Source organism: Heptranchias perlo, chromosome 14 (assembly GCF_035084215.1).
Source record: "Heptranchias perlo isolate sHepPer1 chromosome 14, sHepPer1.hap1, whole genome shotgun sequence".
Taxonomy (NCBI): domain Eukaryota; kingdom Metazoa; phylum Chordata; class Chondrichthyes; order Hexanchiformes; family Hexanchidae; genus Heptranchias; species Heptranchias perlo.
This window is the reverse complement of record NC_090338.1, coordinates 4,694,485-4,721,034: the sequence shown is the minus strand read 5'-3', so window position 1 is coordinate 4,721,034 and position 26,550 is coordinate 4,694,485. Positions and strand designations below refer to the sequence as shown.

The 26,550-nt window shown below is 52.5% G+C and overlaps 1 protein-coding gene across 1 annotated transcript; it reads right to left on the bottom strand.

Moving 5' to 3' along the window:
• Positions 1-895: 895 nt before the first annotated feature.
• On the bottom strand, positions 896-26,321 carry LOC137332269 (protocadherin-18-like). Its single transcript, XM_067995974.1, has 6 exons — positions 26,039-26,321; positions 15,531-17,056; positions 8,619-8,707; positions 6,791-6,957; positions 5,510-6,021; positions 896-3,549 (listed from the first exon to the last, which is right to left on the bottom strand). The coding sequence occupies exons 1-5, from the start codon at positions 26,226-26,228 to the stop codon at positions 5,918-5,920; spliced, it is 2,076 nt and encodes a 691-aa protein (XP_067852075.1). The 5' UTR covers positions 26,229-26,321; the 3' UTR covers positions 896-3,549; positions 5,510-5,917.
• Positions 26,322-26,550: the final 229 nt, after the last annotated feature.

The window sequence follows — 26,550 nt, the reverse complement described above, 5'->3', positions numbered from 1 at the left end:
GTTTGCTATCCATTCTGCTACCTGTCCCCTGACTCCACACGCTCTGACCTTAGTCATGAGTCTACAATGTGGTACCTTATCGAAAGCCTTTTGAAAATCCAAATATATTACATCTACTACATTACCCTTGTCTACTCTTTCTGTTACTTCTTCAAAGAACTCAAGAAGGTTGGTCAATCATGACCTTCCCTTCTGAAATCCGTGCTGACTATTTTCGATTTTTGGATGTCTTTTTTTATTAAACACAGAGAATGTACAGCACAGAAACAGGCCATTCGGTCCATCTGGTCCATGCTGGTGTTCACGCTCCACACGAGCCTCCTCCCTCCCTACTTCATCTCACCCTATCAGCATATCCTTCTATTCCTTTCTCCCTCATGTGTTTATCTAGTTTCCCCTTAAATGTATCGACACTATTCACCTCAACTACTCCTTGTGGGAGTGTGTTCCACATTCTCACCATTCTCTGGGTAAAGAAGTTTCTCCTGAATTCCCTATTGGATTTATTAGCAATTATTAATATTTATGGCCTCGAGTTCTGGTCTCCCCACAAGTAGAAACATCCTCTCTAATTCACCTTTTCAAACCCTTTCATAATCTTAAAGACCTCTCTATTAGGTCACCCCACAATCTTCTCGTTCCTACTGCATCTTTGAGTAAAGATTTCATTATCTTTCCTACCACCAATGGTAGGAACTATAGACCAGTTAAGCCAACTGGTCAATAGTTCCCTGGATTTCTTCTATCTCCCTGTTTAAATATGGGAATAATATTAACTGTGACGCCCCCACTGTCGAATAGTCTGTGTGCAAGGATTGGCCACTTGGGGTGGCCCTTTTACTGAAGTTTGCTTCTTCCCAGAAACCCATGTCACGGTTTAATTATTTAAAGTTTCCACAAATTTTATTGTAAATTGCAAAATATACAGTAGGCGGATTGAGTAATAAAGGACGGTGTCAGAAAATATACAAATATATAAAATCACTGACACTGGGCCAGGAATAAATCATTAAATAGAATAGAAAAATATTTTATAGCAGTTAAGGAGCAAGGTTGAAATGTTTATCACATTGCTGCTCTTCTGCAAGATACTCGAAAGTGTAAAACTCGGGAGGTATATTTACAAAACCCTTGGCGTGAATGAGCAGATAAAACCCTCCCCCCTCGATCCTCGGGAGGGGAGGGGCGGGGCGCTGGTTACAGGTCCCACGGCCCCCCTCGATCCTCGGGAGGGGAGGGGCGCTGGTTACAGGTCCCACGGCCCCCCCTCGATCCTCGGGAGGGGCGCTGGTTACAGATCCCACGGCCCCCCCTCCATCCTCGGGAGGGGAGGGGCGCTGGTTACAGGTCCCACGGCCCCCCCTCCATCCTCGGGAGGGGAGGGGCGCTGGTTACAGGTCCCACGGCCCCCCCTCGATCCTCGGGAGGGGCACTGGTTACAGGACCCACGGCCCCCCTCGATCCTCGGGAGGGGCGGGGCACTGGTTACAGGTCCCGCGGCCCCCCTCGATCCTCGGGAGGGGCGCTGGTTACAGGTCCCACGGCCCCCCCTCGATCCTCGGGAGGGGCGCTGGTTACAGGTCCCACGGCCCCCCCTCGATCCTCGGGAGGGGCACTGGTTACAGGTCCCACGGCCCCCCTCGATCCTCGGGAGGGGAGGAGCGCTGGTTACAGGACCCACGGCCCCCCTCGATCCTCGGGAGGGGAGGAGCGCTGGTTACAGGTCCCACGGCCCCCCTCGATCCTCGGGAGGAGCACTGGTTACAGGACCCACGGCCCCCCTCGATCCTCGGGAGGGGAGGGGCGCTGGTTACATGACCCACGGCCCCCCTCGATCCTCGGGAGGGGAGGAGCGCTGGTTACAGGTCCCACGGCCCCCCTCGATCCTCGGGAGGAGCGCTGGTTACAGGACCCACGGCCCCCCTCGATCCTCGGGAGGGGAGGAGCGCTGGTTACAGGACCCACGGCCCCCCTCGATCCTCGGGAGGGGAGGGGCGCTGGTTGCAGGTCCCACGGCCCCCCCTCGATCCTCGGGAGGGGCACTGGTTACAGGACCCACGGCCCCCCTCGATCCTCGGGAGGGGCGGGGCACTGGTTACAGGTCCCGCGGCCCCCCTCGATCCTCGGGAGGGGCGCTGGTTACAGGTCCCACGGCCCCCCCTCGATCCTCGGGAGGGGCGCTGGTTACAGGTCCCACGGCCCCCCCTCGATCCTCGGGAGGGGCACTGGTTACAGGTCCCACGGCCCCCCTCGATCCTCGGGAGGGGAGGAGCGCTGGTTACAGGTCCCACGGCCCCCCTCGATCCTCGGGAGGAGCGCTGGTTACAGGACCCACGGCCCCCCTCGATCCTCGGGAGGGGAGGGGCGCTGGTTACAGGACCCACGGCCCCCCTCGATCCTCGGGAGGGGAGGGGCGCTGGTTGCAGGTCCCACGGCCCCCCTCGATCCTCGGGAGGGGCACTGGTTACAGGTCCCACGGCCCCCCTCGATCCTCGGGAGGGGAGGGGCGCTGGTTACAGGTCCCACGGCCCCCCCTCGATCCTCGGGAGAGGCACTGGTTACAGGTCCCACGGCCCCCCTCGATCCTCGGGAGGGGAGGGGCGCTGGTTGCAGGTCCCACGGCCCCCCTCGATCCTCGGGAGGGGCACTGGTTACAGGTCCCACGGCCCCCCTCGATCCTCGGGAGGGGAGGGGCGCTGGTTACAGGTCCCACGGCCCCCCCTCGATCCTCGGGAGAGGCACTGGTTACAGGTCCCACGGCCCCCCTCGATCCTCGGGAGGGGAGGGGCGCTGGTTACAGGTCCCACGGCCCCCCCTCCATCCTCGGGAGGGGAGGGGCGCTGGTTACAGGTCCCACGGCCCCCCCTCGATCTGTTTTGTGCAATCATGAAATCCAGTTTTCTCAGGTGATCATCGTCGACAGCCACAGACTTCAATTCCAAATCTGGGACAGCGGGGGGGCGCGGGGCAGCCCCGCCCTGGGGACAGTGGGGGGCACGGGGCAGACTCCCCCCACCCACCGGGGGACAGGGGGCAGACCCATCCCCCACCGGGGCACACGGGTCAGACCCACTCCCCGGGGGAAAGTGGGGGACACAAGACAGTTCCCCCCCCATCCCCGTGACAGTGGGGCATGGGGCAGACTCTGCTCCCCCCTCCCCAACCCGGGACAGTAGGGCACAGGACAGACCCCCCCCACCCAGGACAGTGGGGGTCAGGACCCGAGGTTTCAGATGGAAGTCCTTTGTCAGACGCAGTTTCCCGGTGGTCGGTTCGAGCCAGACTGCAACACAGGACTGAGCTCCCTCGAGGAGGGAGAGTGTCGGAGGCCCCAGGTAAATCAGCGAGAGTCAAGCCAGAACTTCATGCAGCAGACTAGAAGGATGAAAGATCACGAGCTCAAAGTCTAAAGCCATTGGTCTCTTCAGCTTGGTGGCCAATGACATTGCCGGTTCCACTCAACTGAACAAGAACTGGACGTCTCTTTCCAAACGGGTCCTTCTCCTCCGGGCTTCAATCCCAGGCGTTGCAGTGATTGACCAATGAGACCTACCACAGAATGTAATACACAGAGGCCAGGTTACTCGAGTCTTCCCCACATTTAAACTACAACTCGAACATCAAAATAAAACGGCTTCACTTGGCACTGACACTAACCGGTTGGAAAGAACTTGCCTTTCTGTCGCATCTTTCACGACCTCAGGATGTCCCAAAGCGCTTTACAACCCATGAAGTACTTTTGAAGTGTAGTCACTGTTGTAATGTAGGAAACACGGCAGCCAATTTGCGCACAGCAAGATCCCACAAACAGCAATGAAACAAATGACCAACGAAGCTGTTCTGGTGATATTGGTTGAGGGATAAATATTGGCCCAGGACACCGGGGAGAACTCCCCTGCTCTTCTTTGAAATAGTGGCCGTGGGATTTTTTTACGTCCACCTGAGAGGGGCAGACGGGGCCTCGGATTAACGTCTCATCCGAAAGACGGCACCTCCGACAGTGCAGCACTCCCTCAGTACTGGCACTGGGAGTGTCGGCCTGGATTATGGGCTCAAATCTCTGGAGTGGGGAAATAAACTCCCGGAAGGACACTGGACGAGGGGCAAGGGGCAAGTTCCAAATCCGGAGACATCAGACAGTCTGTGACAACGAGTCCCATTCTTTAAAAACGTCTCCAGCAGGACTGAAGGTAAATTTGATCATTTCTGTGGAAGAGAATCTCCTCCTAACGTCACGGTTTGTGCAACTCACTTTGTCAGAGGGAGCCTCCTGCAAACACACATCCGTTCTGACACAAAAGGTCCAAGATGACCACACCCTCAATGGGTCATAGGGAAATCTGGCACGGATCCCACCCAGCAGACACTCGGCACCAACACACACGGGCTCGGGACTGGAAATACCATTTCTAGAGTTATATCAGTATTGGTTTTCGATTGTCCATCGAAATGTGACGGATCTCCAGCCCCCTCGTGCTCCCAGCTGGCGGTGGATAATGGAACTCGGAGCATAAAACAGTCCCCAAAATCTCCTTTAGGTGAACGTTTCCATTTTATTATAAATTCAAAGTCTTTTCCTTCTCCTGACAGACACGGGCCCCCCAACCCCCCGGTCACCCCACCCCCACCCCCGGTCACCCCCAACCCCCCGGTCACCCCCAACCCCCCGGTCACCCCCAACCCCCCGGTCACCCCACCCCCACCCCCGGTCCCCCCACCCCAACCCCCCGGTCACCCCACCCCCACCCCCGGTCACCCCCAACCCCCCGGTCACCCCCAACCCCCCGGTCACCCCACCCCCACCCCCGGTCCCCCCACCCCAACCCCCTGGTCACCCCACCCCCACCCCAACCCCACCCCCCCGGTCACCCCACCCCCGGTCCCCCCACCCCAACCCCCCTGGTCACCCAATCCCAAAGCTCCAGCCGCCGGGCAAATTCTAGCAGTGCAAACCAGTGGGTGCAGTTAGTGCAGCGAGTAATGGGGGGGGGGGGGTGGGGGGGGGGGGGGGGAGGGAGAGAGGGAGGGAGAGAGGGAGAAAAAAAGAGCGCACGCAGATAACTGGGGGAGTGAGAGAAAGGAAAAGAGAGAATAAGAGAGAGAGAGAGAGAGAAAGAAAAAGAGAAAGAAAAAGAGAGAGAAAGAAAAAGAGAGAAAGAAAAAGAGAGAGAGAAAAAAAAGAGAGAGAGAGAAAGAGAAAGAAAAAGAGAGAGAGAGAGAAAGAGAGAGAGAGAAAGAGAGAGAGCGTGCGCGCGGATAACCGAGGGAGGGGGATAGAGAGAGTGGGGGTAACGGGGGGTGGGGAGAAAAAGAGAGAGAGAGAGAGAAAGTAAATGGGTGAGAGGGAGAGAGAGTGGGTACCAGAGAGAGAGAGAGAGACAGCGGGTAACAGAGAGGGAGAGAGAGAGAAAGTAAGTGGGTGAGAGGGAGAGAGAGTGGTAACCGGGTAACAGGGGGAGCCATTGTTTGGATACCGCACGCACGCAGATCAGTGCGTTGCTGCACTCACCATTAAAGCAGCCGCAAGTCCGGCTCTGTCCCCTCTCTCTGTTCTGTGGTTTCCTGCACCACAGGGAGGTGACGGGCTCCAGCGGTGGGCATGTTCGCTGCACCTCTCCCAGGAACCCTGGCCCCCGTCGACACTCCCGTCACTTCCCCAACCTCACAGTCCGAGGAGACACTCCTGCGGGCCGAGAGCTTTAGAAACAGCTCAGGGCTCATCTCCGGGTAGGCCTCAGCTTTCTGCGTCAGCAGGAGTTGGAAAAGGGCACTCATTTCTGTCAAGAGGGAACCTCTGACCGCCGCCTCGTCTGTCCCGTCACAATAGTCCACGGAATTTTTGCCAAACGTCGAGAAAGTCGTCTTGTCGCCCTCAGTGACGGGTCGGGAACTCTCAGTCACCTCGGCAGCTTCCGGATTAAACACGTTCTCCTTGTAATCGGAGGGGCAGTGACGAGGGCAGCATCCAGCACAGATCCTCCAGACTCAGCTCATCGCTGGCACTGGCCCGCGAGCCCAGCACTGAAACACAGGAGGTGAAACATTCAACAGGCAATCTATCCCCGTCGTACGACGTTCGTATCTGTCCCCGTCGTACGACGTTCGTATCTGTCCCCGTCGTACGACGTTCGTATCTATCCCCGTCGTACGACGTTCGTATCTATCCCCGTCGTACGACGTTCGTATCTATCCCTGTCGTACGACGTTCGTTTAAGTGAAACTCTGTTCATTGAAGTGGAGGATGTGAGTGTGGGGAGTGGAACTCTGCTTCCAGGTCAAACACTCCCAGGGCAGGTACAGCACGGGTTAGATACAGAGTAAAGCTCCCTCTACACTGTCCCATCAAACACTCCCAGGGCAGGTACAGCACGGGTTAGATACAGAGTAAAGCTCCCTCTACACTGTCCCATCAAACACTCCCAGGGCAGGTACAGCACGGGTTAGATACAGAGTAAAGCTCCCTCTACACTGTCCCATCAAACACTCCCAGGGCAGGTACAGCACGGGTTAGATACAGAGTAAAGCTCCCTCTACACTGTCCCATCAAACACTCCCAGGGCAGGTACAGCACGGGTTAGATACAGAGTAAAGCTCCCTCTACACTGTCCCATCAAACACTCCCAGGGCAGGTACAGCACGGGTTAGATACAGAGTAAAGGTCCACCTGCCTGTCACAAACACGCGAGAAATGACTTAATCCAACTCAACTCAACACACACCCCGTCACAAAACAATTAAAACAAAGGTTCAAATATTAATATAATTACAAAAGTCCAGACAGACGCCTCACCTGTTGGAGATGTCCAGCCGCCCCTGACCAGCAGGTCACTTAGTCCCTCCTCGAGCAGGCGGTCAATGGGTGAGTTCCTGCCTGTATCGCTGTCACTATCTCCTTCCTCACTCTCTCCCTGTCCACTGTCTTTCAGACTAACCCTGTCGGCCTCCTGCATCGCAACCCTGCGGCAACAGAAAAGAAACAACCAGCCTTAGGCTCCACCGAGAAACAAAATTAATTTAAAGACTTGGGTAGAGAGAAAAAAATTGGGGGAAGAGAGAGAGTGTAGAGGAGAGGCAGCATAAGCAGAATTAATTGTTTTATTTTAATTATAACAACTCGTATTTAATTACCGCCTTTAACGTAGTAAAACATCCCAAAGTGTTTCACAGGAGTGTAATCAGATAAAATTTGACACCGAGCCACATAAGGAGATATTAGGACAGGTGACCAAAAGCTTGGTCAAAGAGGTAGGTTTTAAGGAGCGTCTTATAGGAGGAGAGAGAGGTGGAGAGGTTTAGGGAGGGAATTCCAGAGCTTAGGGCCCGGGCAGCTGAAGGCACGGCCGCCAATGGTGGAACGAAGAAAATCGGGGGTTGCGCAAGAGGCCAGAATTGGAGGAGCGCAGAGATCTCGGAGGGTTGTAGGGCTGGAGGAGGTTACAGAGATAGGGAAGGGTCGAGGGCCATGGAGGGATTTGAACACAAGGATGAGAATTTTAAAATACAGGCATTTCCGAACCGGGAGCCAATGTCGGTCAGCGAGCACAGTGGGTGATGGGTGAACGGGACTTGGTGCGAGTTAGGATACGGGGCAGCAGAGTTTTGATTGAGCTCAAGTTTACGGCGGATGGAAGATGGGAGGCCGGCCAGGAGAGCATTGGAATAGTCGAGTCTGGGAGTAAACAATAAGAGAGAATCTGTTTCCACTGGCAGTACGGTCAGTAAACAGAGGACACGGATTTAAGATAACTGGGAAAAGAACCAGAGGAAAGAAATTTTTTTTTAATGCAGCGAGTTGTTCTGATCTGGAATGCGCTGCCTGAAAGGGCGGTGGAAGCAGATTCAATAATAACTTTCAAAAGGGGAATTGGATAAATACTTGAAAAGGAAAAATTTACAGGTCTAATGGGAAAGAGCAGGGGGAGTGGAACTGATTGGACAGCTCTTTTAAAGAGCCGGCACAGGCATGATGGGCAGAATGGCCTCCTCCTTCTGTGCAGCATGATTTGATGATAGCAACAACTTGCATTTATATAGCACTTGTGATTCTCTGGCTATGACTGGATAGATAGGAATGGAACCTTTGCGAGCAGTCGCAACCCAGCTGGAGGATGGAGGAGAGGCAATGGAGGAGGACGGAGTGGTCAATCGTGTCAAAGGGTGCAGACAGGTCGGGGAGGACGAGGAGGGAGAGTTTACCACGGTCACAGTCACAGAGGATGTCATTTGTGACTTTGGTAAGGGCCGTTTCAGTACTGTGGCAGGGGCGGAAACCTGATTGGAGGGATTCAAACATGGAATTGCAGGAAAAGTGGGCATGAATTTGGGAGGCGCCAACACGTTGAAGGACTTTGGAGAGGAAAGGGAGGTTGCAGATCTAAAATTGTGCTTTACGCATTAACTTTATTTTTGTAAAAATATTTCAGTTTAACGTCTCATCCAAAAGGACGACACCTCCGACAGTGCAGCACTGTGTCAGCCTTAGACCGCGCGCTCGAGTCTCTGGAGTGGGAGTATGACCCCGCGACCTTCTGACTCCGAGGCGAGAGTCCGGCCCGCTGACACGAGCAGCTTTGATCTGATTGTGAAGGAGGTTCCTGGTTCCACTCAGCAGTTTGTACCTGTAGTTCTTTAAATATTTATTTCCCCGAAAATTTGGCCTTGGTTGGAACTGTCCCTGGTGCAGTAAGGACAGCAGCTGGGAGATTTGCTGTAAAACAGGAAAGGAGAATTTCCATCAGGATTTGCTCGACGCACGGCCTGTTTATCTCTCGGGGAGACAATACGGACTCTTGATTTTACCTTTTAAAACTAGTGGCTTAGTGGGTAAGAGTTCTACCAAGTACGGTACGGTAGTTAGTGGACTAGTAACCCAGAGAGCGGCAAGTTCAAATCCCACCAGGTTAGTTTGAGAATTTGAATTTTTAAAAAAAAATCTGGAAATGATCAGTAAAAGTGACCAGAAACTGTTGGATTGTCATAAAAACCCAACTGGTTCATTCACTGATGTACTTTTAGGGAAGGAAACCTGCCGTCCTTACCCGGTCTGGGCCTATATGTGACTCCAGTCCCCACACCAACATGGTTGACTCTGAAGTGGCCCAGCAAGTGACTCAGTTCGTATCAAACCCGCTACCAGTGGATCAAGAAGGCGGCAACTAGGGGTAACTAGGGACGGGCAGTAAATGCCGGCCTCGCCAGCGACGCCCACATCCCGAGAACGAATGAGAAAAAAAAACAGAACCACACAGAATGGGGCTGAGTTAGCTGATCTCAGACACTTGGGGGGGGCGGGAGAGGGGGCTATTAATGGTCACTGCTCCCCTGGGCCAGCGTGGGGCTCAGCTCCAATATCCCACCTCCCGCCAGTTACAATTCCTTTCAGCACCTGAAGATTGGCTACTGGGATAATGGTGGGGGAGGAGAGAAAGAGAGAGAGGGGGGGGAGGAGAGGGGGGAGGGGTGAGAGGGGGGAGGGGTGAGAGGGGGGAGGGGTGAGAGGGGGGAGGAGAAGGGGAGGGGGAGGAGAAGAGGGGGAGGGAGGGGGGAGAAGAGGGGGAGGGAGGGGGAGAGAAGGGGAGGGGGAGGGGGAGAGAGGGGGAGGGGGAGAGAGGGGGAGGTGGGGGGTAGAAGGGGGTAGAAGGGGGAGGGGGAGGAGAAGAGGGGGTAGAAGGGGGAGGGGGAGGAGAAAGGGGAGGGGGAGGAGAAAGGGGAGGGGGGAGGAGAAGGGGGAGGGGGGAGGGGAGGGGGGAGGAGAAGGGGGAGGGGGGAGGAGAAGGGGGAGGGGGGAGGGGAGGGGGGAGGAGAAGGGGGAGGGGGGAGGAGAAAAGGGGGTAGAAGGGGGAGGGGGGAGGAGAGAGAGGGGGAGGAGAGGGAGGGGGGAAGGGGCTGCACCTTCAGGAGAGGTAGGGTGAGAAAAAGGAAATCAAAATATTGGAAATCAACAAGAATAATGAGGTCACACACTGCTCGGACAGTGAAAGTCTGTCTGTGGTGAGGAGAGAGGGATCTGGGGGAACAGATACACAAATCACTAAAAGTAGCGACACAGGTTAATAAGGCCATAAAAAAGCAAACCAAACACTGGGGTTCATTTCTAGAGGGATAGAATTGAAAAGCAGAGAAGTTATGTTAAACTTGTATCGAAGCTTGGTTAGACCACACTTGGAGTATTGTGAACAGTTCTGGTCTCCATATTATAAAAAGGATATAGAGGCACTGGAGAAGGTGCAAAAAAGATTCACAAGGATGATACCAGAACAGAGAGGTTATAGTTATCAGGAAAGATTGAACAGAAAAGACTGGGGGGTGACCTGATTGAGGTCTTTAAGATTATGAAAGGGTTTGATAGGGGAGACGTAGAGAAAATGTTTCCACTTGTGGGGGAGACCAGAACTAGAGGTCATAAATATAAGATAGTCACTAATAAATCCAATAGGGAATTCAGGAGAAACTTCTTTACCCAGAGAGTGGTGAGAATGTGGAACTCGCTCCCACAAGGAGTAGTTGAGGTGAATAGTGTAGATACATTTAAGGGGAAACTAGATAAACACATGAGGGAGAAAGGAATAGAAGGATATGCTGATAGGGTGAGATGAAGTAGGGAGGGAGGAGACTCGTGTGGAGCATAAACACCGGTATAGACCAGTTGGGCCGAATGGCCTGTTTCTGTGCTGTACATTCGATGTAATTCTATGTAAATTAAACCGACAGGAGATAAAGTTATGAACAGGGACGGGAAGTCTGATCGGGAATACTGGGCTTCAAGACGAGAAGGGCAGAGTTTGTTAATCCGTTCCAGTCAAATCTCCAGGTCACCGAACCAATCCCCACAAGGAAAGGACTTGAATTTCTGGAGCGCCTTTCACCACCTCAGGACGTCCCGAAACGCTTTACAGCCAATGAATTACTTTTGAAGTGTAGTCACTGTTGTAATGTGGGGAAAGGCAGCAGCCAGTTTGCACAGCAAGATCCCACAAACAGCAATGTGATAATGACCAGATAATCTGTTTTTTAGTGATGTTGGTTGAGGGATAAATATTGGCCCCAGGACACCGGGGAGAACTCCCCCCTGCTCTTCTTCAAAATAGTGGCTGTGGGATCTTTTACATCCACCTGAGACGGCAGACGGGGCCTCGGGTCAACGTCTCATCCGAAAGACGGTACCTCAGACAGTGCAGCACTCCCTCAGTACTGCACCGGTTATAATTTTCATTTGTCTCAATTTAAAAGTTTTATTACAACAAATGATCACTAATTTAAAGAGCACGGGGCCCGGGCCACTCTCCTCCCTTCTCACCACCAGCTAAATTCTCCCAGTGGCACTGTTTCTCACCCAAACGTTTAACGCACTCGTTCTAAATCCATCCCTGCTGCGGTTTCAAAGGGTTAACGTCTGCGTTTTTTTTTTTAAAAAGAGCAGGCACAGGGATAGCGGACAATCGCATCAAGTGTTGTACAGGAAATCTGCTGATCAGAAAATTCTCACTCCAGGAGAAAGGGATTGGGGAATTACAGGACTTCCTTTAGAAACTCTTCACCGTCTCACTTGGAACATCGCTACATGGAGCGACCCGGGGGAGGGGGGGGGGGGGAATTCCCACCTCTGGTGAGAGGGTGCGTAGGTGGGGGTCCTGCCTATCGGAAGGGGCGGCCATGGTGAGCGTTCACTGCTCAGAAACATTCTCCACCCAATAACCTTTTGGCGTGTTTGCTTAACCTGTTTGTTGGGCGTCCACTTCTTTAAAAAATTCATTCATTCCCGGGATGTGGGCATCGCTGGTGAGGCCGGCATTTATTGCCCATCCCCTAGTTGCCCCCTGAGAAGGTGGTGGTGGGCCGTCTTCTTGAACCGCTGGTAGTGGGTTTAATACGAACTGAGTTTCTCGCTGGGCCACTTCAGAGGGAGGTTAAGAGTCAACCAGGTTGGTGTGGGACTGGAGTCACCTATAGGCCCAGACCGGGTAAGGACGGCAGGTTTCCTTCCCTAAAGGGACATTGTTTTTACGACAATCCGACAGTTTCAAGGTCACTTTTACTGAGACCAGCTTTCTATAATTCCAAATTTTATTAAAAATCTGAATTCAAAGCCTCAGACTGGCCATGGTGGGATTTGAACTCATGTTTTACGAACATACAAATTCATTCTCTGGATTATTAGTCCAGTGAGATAATCACCACACAACTGTATCCTTGCCTTCTAGTTTAAAGGAGGCTCTATCCACTTTTCTTTAAAAGGACTGACTTCCTCTGTTAAAACAGCAGACGGAGCAGGATTGCTACGGCCACTCATTAAATCATCAAAAACAGAAATATTCCAGTCCATTATCTCCCAAAGCTGATCAGCTCAAATTTCATTTATTAACTTTTCACTGGCAAAGAGCCAACATTAAGATGCTGTGGGCGGGGATTCACCTCTGTACAACACAGAGCGGGGCACACTCACACACTGTCATCCCAGCTGTGTAGCTCCACTCCAGATGTGTACAAATAAAGTTCTGCCAAGGGCAGGGGAGGCTGACTGAGCTTCCTGCAGCTCACAGCTTAATGTCGCAGTGACGGCATCGCACTGACCGGTAACTGCCCGTCACAGCAACAGCAGGAGGAGGCCATTCAGCCCCTCGGGCCTCCATAGGAACAGGAGGAGGCCATTCAGCCCCTTGAACTTGTCACAGAAACAGGAGGAGGCCATTCAGCCCCTTGAACTTGTCACAGAAACAGGAGGAGGCCATTCAGCCCCTTGAACTTGTCACAGAAACAGGAGGAGGCCATTCAGCCCCTTGAACTTGTCACAGAAACAGGAGGGGGCCAAGGCTCTATACAACTGAAGATTAACTTCCACCCCTGTGTATTCCAGCCCCCTCGAGATAAAAGCCAACATTCCATTAACCTGTTTGATTATTTTTTGTTCTTGTGCACTAGCTTTTCATGATTTGAGTACATGGACACTTAAATCTCTGCTCCTCCATAGCTCCTGGTCTCTCACCATTTAGAAAATACTCTGATTTGTCTGTCTCGGACTCCGTAAAGCAGTTTGCTTCTTGTTCATTTCAACGGTGGGGGGAAAAGGTCAATTAGAATTATACATGGTCTTCTCGACTGCAATCCAGAAATTCTACACAGGATTACACGTAGAGGCCAGGGGTGGAAACTGGAAAGATAAATCCCAAAGCCAATATGGAAGTCTTATTAAAAATTAGAGGCCAATTCATGAGGTACATTTCTGTAGATTGGCAGATGCTGGTAAATCCCTGACTATATACAGCACTTTAAGAGAGAAGCGGACAGATGGATAGGAGGGAGGAATTGAGGGAGGGAGAGAGAGAGAGAGAGATGGATAGGAGGGAGGAATTGAGGGAGGGAGAGAGAGAGAGAGGAGGGAGGAATTGAGGGAGGGAGAGAGAGAGAGAGAGAGATGGATACGAGGGAGGAATTGAGGGAGGGAGAGAGAGAGAGGAGGGAGGAATTGAGGGAGGGAGGGGGAGAGAGAGAGATGGATAGGAGGGAGGAATTGAGGGAGGGAGAGAGAGAGAGGAGGGAGGAATTGAGGGAGGGAGGGAGAGAGAGAGCGATGGATAGGAGGGAGGAATTGAGGGAGGGGGAGAGAGAGAGAGAGAGAGAGATGGATAGGAGGGAGGAATTGAGGGAGGGGGAGAGAGAGAGAGAGAGAGAGATGGATAGGAGGGAGGAATTGAGGGAGGGAGAGAGAGAGAGAGGGAGAGCGAGATGGATAGGAGGGAGGAATTGAGGGAGGGAGGGAGAGAGAGATGGATAGCAGGGAGGAATTGAGGGAGGGAGGGAGAGAGAGAGAGATGGATAGGAGGGAGGAATTGAGGGAGGGAGGGAGAGAGAGAGAGAGAGAGGGAGGGAGAGAGAGAGAGAGGGAGAGCGAGATGGATAGGAGGGAGGAATTGAGGGAGGGAGGGAGAGAGAGATGGATAGCAGGGAGGAATTGAGAGAGGGAGGGAGAGAGAGAGATGGATAGGAGGGAGGAATTGAGGGAGGGAGAGAGAGAGATGGATAGGAGGGAGGAATTGAGGGAGGGAGGGAGAGAGAGAGATGGATAGGAGGGAGGAATTGAGGGAGGGAGGGAGAGAAAGAGAGGAGGGAGGAATTGAGGGAGGGAGAGAGAGAGATGGATAGGAGGGAGGAATTGAGGGAGGGAGAGAGAGAGATGGATAGGAGGGAGGAATTGAGGGAGGGAGGGAGAGAGAGATGGATAGGAGGGAGGAATTGAGGGAGGGAGAGAGAGAGATGGATAGGAGGGAGGAATTGAGGGAGGGAGGGAGAGAGAGATGGATAGGAAGGAGTGAGGGAGGGAGAGATGGATAGAAGGGAGGGATTGAGGGAGAGAGGGAGAGAGAGAGATGGATAGGAGGGAGGAATTGAGAGAGGGAGGGAGGGAGAGAGCGAGATGGATAGGAGGGAGGAATTGAGGGAGGGAGGGAGAGAGAGATGGATAGCAGGGAGGAATTGAGGGAGGGAGGGAGAGAGAGAGATGGATAGGAGGGAGGAATTGAGAGAGGGAGGGAGAGAGAGAGATGGATAGGAGGGAGGAATTGAGGGAGGGAGGGAGAGAGAGAGATGGATAGGAGGGAGGAATTGAGGGAGGGAGGGAGAGAAAGAGATGGATAGGAGGGAGGAATTGAGGGAGGGAGAGAGAGAGATGGATAGGAGGGAGGAATTGAGAGAGGGAGGGAGGGAGAGAGAGAGATGGATAGGAGGGAGGAATTGAGGGAGGGAGAGAGAGAGATGGATAGAAGGGAGGAATTGAGGGAGGGAGAGAGAGAGATGGATAGGAGGGAGGAATTGAGGGAGGGAGGGAGAGAGAGATGGATAGGAAGGAGTGAGGGAGGGAGAGATGGATAGAAGGGAGGGATTGAGGGAGAGAGAGATGGATAGGAGGGAGGAATTGAGGGAGAGAGAGATGGATAGGAGGGAGGAATTGAGGGAGAGAGAGATGGATAGGAGGGAGGAATTGAGGGAGAGAGAGATGGATAGGAGGGAGGAATTGAGGGAGGGAGAGAGATGGATAGGAGGGAGGAATTGAGGGAGGGAGGGAGAGAGAGATGGATAGGAAGGAGGGAGGGAGGGAGAGAGGGACACAGAGATAGAAAGAAAGAAAGAAAAAATGAGATAGATATGGATAGAATATAAAGACAGATGGATAAAGAGATATCGGGAGATGGATAAACAGATAAAAACAGACAATGCAGGTACAGATCGATCTGGACAGGTTATGAATTCTTCTATTTCCAGACACAGAGGATGGGATGAATTCTGGACCGAGTCACAGTTACTAATATCACTCTGTTTTGCATAATAAACAGCATCAATATGACGGCAGAGCCTGTACTGAGCCCAGCCCACTAACTGAATGGATGGGCAATGAGGGGGTTCGTGGGGAGTCCTGCCCCTGAATTTCCGATACATGCTCCTGGGCTGGGAGCGCTCATTCATAAAATTCACCCCAAGAAGAAAAGTTTGAGCCGCGGACAGTAAATCCCAGCATGCAGTGCGAGCGCGGCCCTTACCTGGACGTGTGGCGAGATGGGGGTGAGCTCCAGGGTGCAGTCAGAGAACCCGGCCATGGACAGTCTAACCAGCTCCCTCAGGAGCTGGTGGTGATGGGAGTCTCGGTCTCTCCGGAGAGTGGGATAGGGCCTCTCCGCCTCCACCTGCTCCTCCCGGGAGGGGGGCTCCTCTGGAGTCCTGGCACGGAGAGGAGGAGGAGGAGGAGGGGAAGAGGGAGGCCCTGGGGACCGCTCCTCCTGCCCACCGCGTCTGCCCGGGTGCAGCAGGGTGATGTCCGTCTTCTGGATCTGCCTCTGGGGTCGCTTTGGGTGCAGCTGGTAGGCGGTCTCTGCGTGGCGGCAGTTGTACGCTCTGGGGTCACGTTTCCCGGACTTGTGCCTGTTTCTAAACAAGACCAGGGTGGCCAACAGAACCAAGGGGCACAGCGCTCCGAGGGAGATCACCGCGACAACCGGGGCACCCAGCCGCTCACTTGCCGGATTAGGGTCCATGGCACGGACAAAGGTCAACTTCAGGAGGGTCCTGGAGGAGAGGGACGGGCTGCCCCGGTCTCCCGCGCACACCACGATGGTCCATTCCTTCGCCAGCAGGTCGCCGACGTTGCAAACGGCGGCTCGGATCTCCCCGGTGCTCCCGTTCACGCTAAAGACGCCCTCTCCATCGCCGCCCACCAGCTTGTAGAGCAGCTCGCCATTGGCGCCGGAGTCGGCATCCTCCGCTTTTACCGTGGTGACCGGGTAGACGCTCTGCCGCCGGCGGGAGCTGCTGGACGCAAAGCCGAGCCCGTCGGCACAGTCCCCGCCCACTGCCGGCTCAGCCGCGATGGGCACGGCCATCCTCGGCCACGCCGGAGAGGTGAAGACCGGCCGATTGTCGTTCAGGTCGACAACGTCCAGCCTGACGGGCACCGTGGCCCTGGCCGGGGGTTGACCGCCATCTCTGGCCTCAACCACAAAGTCAACCGTTGGCGTTCGCTCGTAGTCACAAGGCTCAAGGGCGTAGATCGTCCCCGCGGTGGGGTGGATGCCGATTAACGACGATATGGGAGTTCCCGACACGTAGAAGTCCAGAATAGAGTAAGTGACTTGGCCATTGGCGCCCAGGTCAACATCGGAGGCGGTCACCGTCAGAATAGTAGTGTTGGAAAGAGCGTTCTCCATTACTGACGCCCGGTAAGCACTTTCACTGAACACGGGGGCATTATCGTTCTCATCGGTGACCTTGACCGTGATTTGGACGGTTGAGGTAAAGGACGGACTCCTGTTGTCCTCGGCGATCAGCGTTAGATTGTACTGCATCCTCTCCTCCCGATCCAGGCTGGTGTTGGTCACGATGACATAATTCCTCTCGTAGGTCTTCACGAGACGAAAGTTCCCGTCGGCTTCGAGCTTGCACTCCACCCCGGAATCGGCATCAGACATCTCGACCAGGGCAATGACAGCATTCTCCGCAACCCCCTCCGGTACCAGGACAACATCGGGGCCAGCGGCAGACGAGGAGACGCCATTCCCGGGAACGCCCAGAACTTGAAGATAAAATGAAACGTGATTTGTGTTAGCCAGTCCTCCTCAAGTTTGCATAGGTTTAATAAAACAGTTATTATTCACAGCGTCATCACTGGGATTCCACAGAGCCTATCAGTGGGTGTGTGCACTGTTCAAACTGTATCCACATGGACCCCCAGGGTACAGGTCTGTCACTGTATAACACCGGGGTACAGTTCTGGTGGGTACAGGTCTGTCACTGTATAACACTGGGGTACAGTACTGGTGGGTACAGGTCTGTCACTGTATAACACCGGGGTACAGTTCTGGTGGGTACAGGTCTGTCACTGTATAACACTGGGGTACAGTACCGGTGGGTACAGGTCTGTCACTGTGTAACACTGGGGTACAGTACTGGTGGGTACAGGTCTGTCACTGTGTAACACTGGGGTACAGTACTGGTGGGTACAGGTCTGTCACTGTGTAACACTGGGGTACAGTACTGGTGGGTACAGGTCTGTCACTGTATAACTGGGGTACAGTACTGGTGGGTACAGGTCTGTCACTGTGTAACACTGGGGTACAGTACTGGTGGGTACAGGTCTGTCACTGTATAACACTGGGGTACAGTACTGGTGGGTACAGGTCTGTCACTGTATAACACTGGGGTACAGTACTGGTGGGTACAGGTCTGTCACTGTGTAACACTGGGGTACAGTACTGGTGAGCACAGGTCTGTCACTGTACAACATTGGGGTACAGTACTGGTGGGTACAGGTCTGTCACTGTATAACACTGGGGTACAGTACTGGTGAGCACAGGTCTGTCATTGTACAACATTGGGGTACAGTACTGGTGGGTACAGGTCTGTCACTGTATAACACTGGGGTACAGTACTGGTGGGTACAGGTCTGTCACTGTATAACACTGGGGTACAGTACTGGTGGGTACAGGTCTGTCCCTGTATAACACTGGGGTACAGTACTGGTGGGTACAGGTCTGTCACTGTATAACACTGGGGTACAGTACTGGTGGGTACAGGTCTGTCACTGTATAACACGGGGGTACAGTACTGGTGGGTACAGGTCTGTCACTGTGTAACACTGGGGTACAGTACTGGTGAGCACAGGTCTGTCACTGTACAACATTGGGGTACAGTACTGGTGGGTACAGGTCTGTCACTGTATAACACTGGGGTACAGTACTGGTGGGTACAGGTCTGTCACTGTGTAACACTGGGGTACAGTACTGGTGAGCACAGGTCTGTCACTGTACAACATTGGGGTACAGTACTGGTGGGTACAGGTCTGTCACTGTATAACACTGGGGTACAGTACTGGTGAGCACAGGTCTGTCATTGTACAACATTGGGGTACAGTACTGGTGGGTACAGGTCTGTCACTGTATAACTGGGGTACAGTACTGGTGGGTACAGGTCTGTCACTGTGTAACACTGGGGTACAGTACTGGTGGGTACAGGTCTGTCACTGTATATCACTGGAGTACAGTACTGGTGGGTACAGGTCTGTCACTGTATAACACTGGGGTACAGTACTGGTGGGTACAGGTCTGTCCCTGTATAACACTGGGGTACAGTACTGGTGGGTACAGGTCTGTCACTGTATAACACTGGGGTACAGTACTGGTGGGTACAGGTCTGTCACTGTATAACACGGGGGTACAGTACTGGTGGGTACAGGTCTGTCACTGTATAACACGGGGGTACAGTACTGGTGAGCACAGGTCTGTCACTGTACAACATTGGGGTACAGTACTGGTGGGTACAGGTCTGTCACTGTATAACACTGGGGTACAGTACTGGTGAGCACAGGTCTGTCATTGTACAACATTGGGGTACAGTACTGGTGGGTACAGGTCTGTCACTGTATAACACTGGGGTACAGTACTGGTGGGTACAGGTCTGTCACTGTATAACTGGGGTACAGTACTGGTGGGTACAGGTCTGTCACTGTATAACACGGGGGTACAGTACTGGTGGGTACAGGTCTGTCACTGTGTAACACTGGAGTACAGTACTGGTGAGCACAGGTCTGTCACTGTACAACATTGGGGTACAGTACTGGTGGGTACAGGTCTGTCACTGTATAACACTGGGGTACAGTACTGGTGAGCACAGGTCTGTCATTGTACAACATTGGGGTACAGTACTGGTGGGTACAGGTCTGTCACTGTATAACACTGGGGTACAGTACTGGTGGGTACAGGTCTGTCACTGTATAACTGGGGTACAGTACTGGTGGGTACAGGTCTGTCACTGTGTAACACTGGGGTACAGTACTGGTGGGTACAGGTCTGTCACTGTATATCACTGGAGTACAGTACTGGTGGGTACAGGTCTGTCACTGTATAACACTGGGGTACAGTACTGGTGGGTACAGGTCTGTCCCTGTATAACACTGGGGTACAGTACTGGTGGGTACAGGTCTGTCACTGTGTAACACTGGGGTACAGTACTGGTGGGTACAGGTCTGTCACTGTATAACACGGGGGTACAGTACTGGTGGGTCTCTTTAACTGCTTCATTCTGTCATGCTCGGAGTCTGTCCTTCCTTCCGTCTCCTCTAGGTTTCTGCTCAATTCCCACCGTGCCCTGTATGCTCAACACTGTACATTTCACATATTTTTCAAGAAAGACTTGCATTTATATAGCACCATACACGGCCTCAAGAAGCTTTACAGCCAATGAAGTACTTTTGAAGTGTAGTCACTGTTGTAATGTGGGGAAACGCGGCAGCCAATTTGCGCACAGCAAGATCCCACAAACAGCAATGAGATAATGACCAGATAATCTGTTTTTAGTGATATTGGTTGAGGGATAAATATTGGCCACAGGACACTGGGGAGAACTGCCCTGCTCTTCTTCAAAATAGTGATCATGGGATCTTTTAAACCCACCTGCGAGGGCAGACGGGGCCTCAGTTCAAGGTCTCATCTAAAGACGGCACCTCCACCAATGCAGCACTCCCTCAGTATTGCAGTGGAGCGTCAGCCTGGATGAGACCTCCAGGAATACGTCCAACCAGAGTTGGCGATCCTACTTGGAAAAGTTAGTCTTCTTATTGACATTGCAGTGTTGTATCTTGAATTGCAGCCACATGGAGGGGAGATAGAAACATGGGAGCACTAGGCGGGGCAGGCTATAGGTCCAAGGATCAAGGAGGTTCTGGGTTGGACAACGGTGATGGCTGAAGCTGGACGAGGGAGGAAACAGAGACCTTCTGTTCTGCCAGCCCCACCCTCAAAAGAACCCCCGACCCCCCACAATGGAACCCATTCCCTCCCCTTGGCCCCAACTCCGAACCAACCTGCACCCTCCTCCCAAGGCCCAAATTCCAAGGGAACCCATCTCCCACCTCCCATCACCATCCCCCCCATGTCCCCAACCCAGAGCAAACCTCTGGATGGGTGTAAAAGATCCCATGGCACTATTTCAAAGAAGAGCAGGGGAGTCCTGGCCAATATTTACCCCTCAACCATTATCACTAAAAACGGATGATCTGGTCATTATCTCATTGCTGTTTGTGGGTCCTTGCTGTGTACAAATTGGCTGCCGCGTTTCACTACATTCGTTGGTGCTAGTGAGCAGGCGGAAATTAATTAGTTGAGGGAAGGAATAACAGATTAGCAGACAGCCCCATGCTGTGGTGGCCATCTGTAGACAGAAGAGGGGTGATTTAAATGTGGGATGGGCAGTCCTTTTGGTGGCTGTGCCTTCAGCCAATTTAAGACGCTCCTTAAAACCTACCTCTTTGACCAAACTTTTAGTCACCTGTCCTAATGTCTCTTTCTTTAGCCAGGTGTCAATTTTTTTGATTAATTACGTTCCTGCGAAGCACTTCAGAATCATACAGCACGGAAGGAGGCCGTTCGGCCCATCGGGTCCCGCCAGCTCTATGCAGGAGCAATCCAGTTAGTCCCACTCCCCCTGCCCTATCCCCGCAGCCCTGCACATTTTTTCATTTCAAGTACTTATCCAGTTCCCTTTTGAAGGCCATGATTGAATCTGCCTCCACCACCCCCTCGGGCAGTGCATTCCAGATCCTAACCACTCGCTGTGTAAAAATGTTTTTCCTCATGTCACCTTTGGTTCTTTTGCCAATCACCTTAAATCTATGCCCTCTGGTTCTTGACCCTTCCCCCAATGGGAACAGTTTCTCTCTATCTACTCTGTCTAGACCCTCCATGATTTTGAATACCTCTATCAAATCTCCTCACAACCTTCTCTGTTCCAAGGAGAACAACCCCAGCTTCTCCAGTCTATCCACTTAAATTAAGTCCCTCATCCCTGGAATCATTCTTGTAAATCTCTTCTGCACCCTCTCTAAGGCCTTCACATCTTTCCTAAAGTGCGGTGCCCAGAACTGGACACAATACTCCAGTTGTGGCTGAACCAGTGTTTTATAAAGGTTCATCATGACTTCCTTACTTTTGTACTCTATGCCTCTATTTATAAAGCCCAGGATCCCGTATGCTTTTTTAACCGCTTTCTCAACCTGCCCTGCCACCTTCTCTGTTCCTCTATCCCTTTTTAGAATTGTGCCCTCTAGTTTATATTGCCTCTCCTCATTTTTCCTACCAAAATGTATCACCTCGCATTTTTCCGTGTTAAATTTCATCTGCCATGTGTCCGCCCATTCCACCAGCCTGTCTATCTCTTCTTGAAGTATATCACTATCGTCCTCACTGTTCACTACACTTCCAAGTTTTGTGGCATCTGCAAATTTGGAAATTGTGCCCTGTACACCCAAGTCCAAGTCATTAATATATATCAAGAAAAGCAGTGGTCCCAGCACCGACCCCCGGGGAGCACCACTGTACACCTCCCTCCAGTCCAAAAAACAACCGTTCACCACTACTCTCTGTTTCCTGTCATTTAGCCAATTCTGTATCCATGTTGCTACTGCCCCTTTTATTCCATGGGCCACAATCTTAATAGCAAGCCTACCATGTGGCACTTTATCAAACGCTTTTTGAAAGTCCACATACACCACATCAACCGCATTGCCCTCATCGACCCTCTCTGTTAACTCATCAAAAAACTCTTATTAATTTGGTTAAACACGATTTGCCTTTAACAAATCCGTGCTGGCTATCCCTAATCAATCCACACTCGTCCAAGTGACTGTTAACTGTGTCCCGGATTATCGTTTCCAAAAGTTTCCCCACCACCGAGGTTAAACTGACTGGCTTATAATTGCTGGTTTATCCTTACACCCTTTATTAAACAAGGGTGTAACATTTGCAATTCACCAGTCCTCTGGCACCATCCCCACATCTAAGGATGTCTGCAAGATTTTTTTAAAATTCGTTCATGGGATGTGGGCGTCGCTGGCGAGGCCGGCATTTATTGCCCATCCCTAATTGCCCTTGAGAAGGTGGTGGTGAGCCGCCTTCTTGAACCGCTGCAGTCCGTGTGGTGAAGGTTCTCCCACAGTGCTGTCAGGAAGGGAGTTCCAGGATTTTGACCCAGCGACGATGAAGGAACGGCCGATATATTTCCAAGTCGGGATGGTGTGTGACTTGGAGGGGAACGTGCTGGTGGTGTTGTTCCCATGTACCTGCTGCTCTTGTCCTTCTAGGTGTTGAAGGTCGCGGGTTTGGGAGGTGTTGTCGAAGAAGCCTTGGCGAGTTGCTGCAGTGCATCCTGTGGATGGTACACACTGCAGCCACAGTCCGCCGGTGGTGAAGGGAGTGAATGTTTAGGGTGGTGGATAGGGTGCCAATCAAGCAGGCTGTTTTGTCTTGGATGGTATTGAGCTTCTTGAGTGTTGTTAGAGCTGCACTCATCCAGGCGAGCGGAGAGTATTCCATCATACTCCTGACTTATGGCCTGTACCTCCGCAATTTCCCTCCCTTATTCTCTCAGCATCCCAGGGCGCATCCCATCCGGACCGGGTGACTTATCTATTTTAAGCACAGCCAGCCTTTCTAGTACCTCCTCTTTATCAATTTTTAACCCATCCAATATCTTAACTACATCTTCCTTTACCGAGACTCTGGCAGCATCTTCTTCCTTGGTAAAGACAGATGCAAAGTACTCATTTAGTACCTCAGCCATGCCCTCTGCCTCCATGAGTAAATCTCCTTTATGGTCCCTAATCGGCCCCACCCCTCCTCTTACTCCATTTACTGTTAACATGTCTGTAGAAGATTTTTGGATTCCCTTTTATGTTGGCCGCCAGTCTGTTCTCGTAATCTCTCTTTGCCCCTCATTTCCTTCTTCACTTCCCCTCTGAACTTTCTATATTCTCTCTGATTGGCACTTGTGTTATCGACCTGACAACTGTCATAAGCCACTTTTTTCTGCTTCATCTTACTCACTATCTCTTTTGTCATCCAGGGAGCTCTGGCTTTAGTTTTCTTTACCTTTCCCCCTCATGGGAATGTGCCTAGACTGTACCCGAACCATCTCCTCTTTAAAGGCCGCCCACTGTTTAATTACAGTTTTGCCTGCCAATCTTTGATTCCAATTTACCCGGGCCAGATCTGTTCTCAATCACTGAAATTGGCCCTCCTCCAATTGAGTATTTTTACTTTTGAGTGGTCCGTGTCCTTTTCCACAGCTATTCTAAACCTTATGATACTATGATCGCTGCTCCCTAAATGCTCCCCCCACTGACACTTTGGGACGTTTCACTGTGTTAAAGGTGCAATGTCAATGCAAGTTGGTGTGATTCCCATCTCTGCTCACTACAACATCAGCAATTCATTGGGAAGAAATAACAGATTAACTTGCTGAATTGACCATCACTATCCACAGGAGTGGCTGAGCTCGAATAGACCTGAATGCATTAAGAGCTGCATTTAAACAGTTCTCTGCTGATTTACTCTCTGGTCTGGTCTGGTCTGGGCTGGGCTGGACTGGGTGTCAATGCAGCTCTTAGCAAGAAAGGTACCTTTTTTAAAAAAAAAATGAAAACCAACAAAACTGAAATTTTACTGAGTATAGAATCATTTCAGAAAGTTGATAAAAAAAAGTTTATGTGGAAAAAAATATGCACATGTCGGAAACCTGCAAAAAAAGGCAGGAAATGCTGGAGAACATCAGCAAGAGATACGTCACTCACTTTCAGGATATGGAATTAAGGATCTAAATATAGAGGCAAACAGCATTAGGGTTAGGGAACCCTTCGATTCGATCCCAGATTTTAATCAGACTCTGCCCGGGGACACAGTCCTGCTTGGTGTGGGGCTGGCCCATGCAGATCGCGCATTCAATCCACACTCTGTGCCGAGTTCAGTGGCCTCAGTTTGGTCAGCTAGTCTCAGACCCTGGGAAACGAGCCCCAAAATACTCCTCCTGATCACCGCACAGCGACCCCACTGCTGGACGACCTGCCAGGGTACCCTACAGGCCAGCGGAACTGGGTCAATTTCGGACAGCTCACCGCCTCTGACTGCACATTAAGAATGGGTACTTGGGATTAGTCAGTGTCTTCATGGGAATTGCTAGATGAAGAAAAAGGTCCATCCAGTTCACCTTCTCCCACCCTGGGAGTCGCATGATAAGACGATAATAGAGTTGTTGACTAATTATAGTAATCAATCTCCATCAATGAGTCTACAACAGACCCAGACATGAGGTGAGGAAACCCCCCAGTGGTGGAGAGTTTTGGGAACCATAGGTCCAAAGTCACCTGTTCCTCCCGAGCCTGTTACACGCACCACAGGTCATGTCTCAAATTACTCACTGGTTTAAAAAGAGAGAAAACTGGACCGTGAGTGGCAAGGAAACTCAAACGGTGCTGGGTTTTTGATTGGGTAACGATGTTGTAACTTGAACTGTATCAAGGTGCATTTCACTGCAATATCTTCAACCCCCGTGTTCGCTCTGTGATACAGTAAATATCAGCTCAGCCTTTTAAATACAAGTTAAAAAAAAATTATTTTCCCTTCAATGATTCCCTTCAATGGTGTCCCCATTAAAACAGCAACAACTTGCATCTAGACGGCACCTTTAATGTAGTAAAACTTTCCAAGGAGCGTAAATCAGACAAAATTTGACACTGAGCGACATAAAGAGATATTAGGTGAGATATTAGGACAGGTGGAGGTGGGTTTTAAGGAGCTTCCTAAAAGGAGAGAGAAGCAGAGAGATTTAGGGAGGGAATTCCAGCTGAAGGCACAGCTGCCAAACGTGAGGCAAAGGGGAGTGGGGGGTGGACGAGAGGCAAGAATTGGAGGAGCGCAGAGATCTCGGAGGGTTGTAGAGCTGGAGGAGGTTACAGAGATAGGGAGGGGCGAGGCCACGGAGGGATTTGAAAACAAGAGTGAGAATTTTAAAAATCGAGGCGATGCCGGACTGGGAACCAATGTAGGTCAGCGAGCACAGGGAGGTGATGGGTGAACGGGACTCGGTGTGAGTTAGGATACGGGACAGCGGAGATTTGGATGAGCTGGAGTTTACGGAGGGTGGGAGACGGGAGGATAGACAGGGTCTTTTATTCATCAACACAAATAGAATTTGTTGGTACAACACATGGGAGCTCTTTTCCCATACAATCATTTTAAAAATTATTTCCTGATGCCCCAGTCTGTTAAATTAACTGTAATAATCCAAGTTATTGACAACTTCCGCACAGAAGCGAATCTTAAAAGACCCGATTGTTCCCGAGTCAAACCCGCTTCCACTAATTCATTCCAATTAAATATCATTTACTTTGAAGATGTAACATTATTTCAGTTGGAATAACAGAAGTTACAGTCTCCTTATCCCCCCCACCCCGGACCCCCCGGACACCCACCCCGGACCCCCCGACCCGGACCCCCCGGGACCCCCGGCCCGGACCCCCTCCGACCCCCGGGACCCCCACCCCGGACCCCCCGGGACCCCCGGCCCGGACCCCCCGACCCGGACCCCCCGGGACCCCCACCCCGGACCCCCCGGACACCCTCCGACCCCCGGGACCCCCACCCCGGACCCCCCGGGACCCCCGGCCCGGACCCCCCGGGACCCCCCACCCCGGACCCCCCGGACCCCCTCCCCCGGCCGAGTTTGTCACCTGTGGGCTGGAGGCGGCAGCGAGCGGGGCCCCGGTCGGGCTCTCGGCGTCTCCTCTCCTCACGGTCCCGGGGTCCGGTACCGGGCGGGGGGTCCTCGGGCCCGGCGACCACCCGGTCACCCGGCACATCCTGAGGACAAGCGGTGGTTACAAGGCAGCAGCAGATCAGGAGCAGCAGCGCCCGTCCCATGGTGGCGGAGCCGGAGCCGGAGCTGGGCTTCTGTTCCCGGCTCGGACCGGGACTGGGTCTGGGACACAGCCCCTGGATGCGGCCGGACACCGAGCCACATTATAGGAAGGAACCGGTGCCCCGGTGCCCGCCGTCCGCCCATTCCCCGCCCACAGGCGCCCATTCCCCGCCCAATCTCCGCCCACAGGCGCCCATTCCCCGCCCAATCTCCGCCCACAGGCGCCCAATCTCCGCCCACAGGCGCCCATTCCCCGCCCACAGGCGCCCATTCCCCGCCCAATCTCCGCCCACAGGCGCCCATTCCCCGCCCAATCTCCGCCCA

Bases quoted from the DNA above. Each gene is read 5' to 3' on its own strand.
- LOC137332269 (XM_067995974.1), bottom strand. From the start codon at position 26,228: ATGGGACGGGCGCTGCTGCTCCTGATCTGCTGCTGCCTTGTAACCACC. The intron at 8,708-15,530 runs GTAAGGGCCGCG...CCTGTTTTACAG, and splicing joins CCATCTCGCCACACGTCCAG to CAAATCTCCCAGCTGCTGTC. The intron at 6,958-8,618 runs GTACAAACTGCT...CTGTTGCCGCAG, and splicing joins AAATATTTAAAGAACTACAG to GGTTGCGATGCAGGAGGCCG.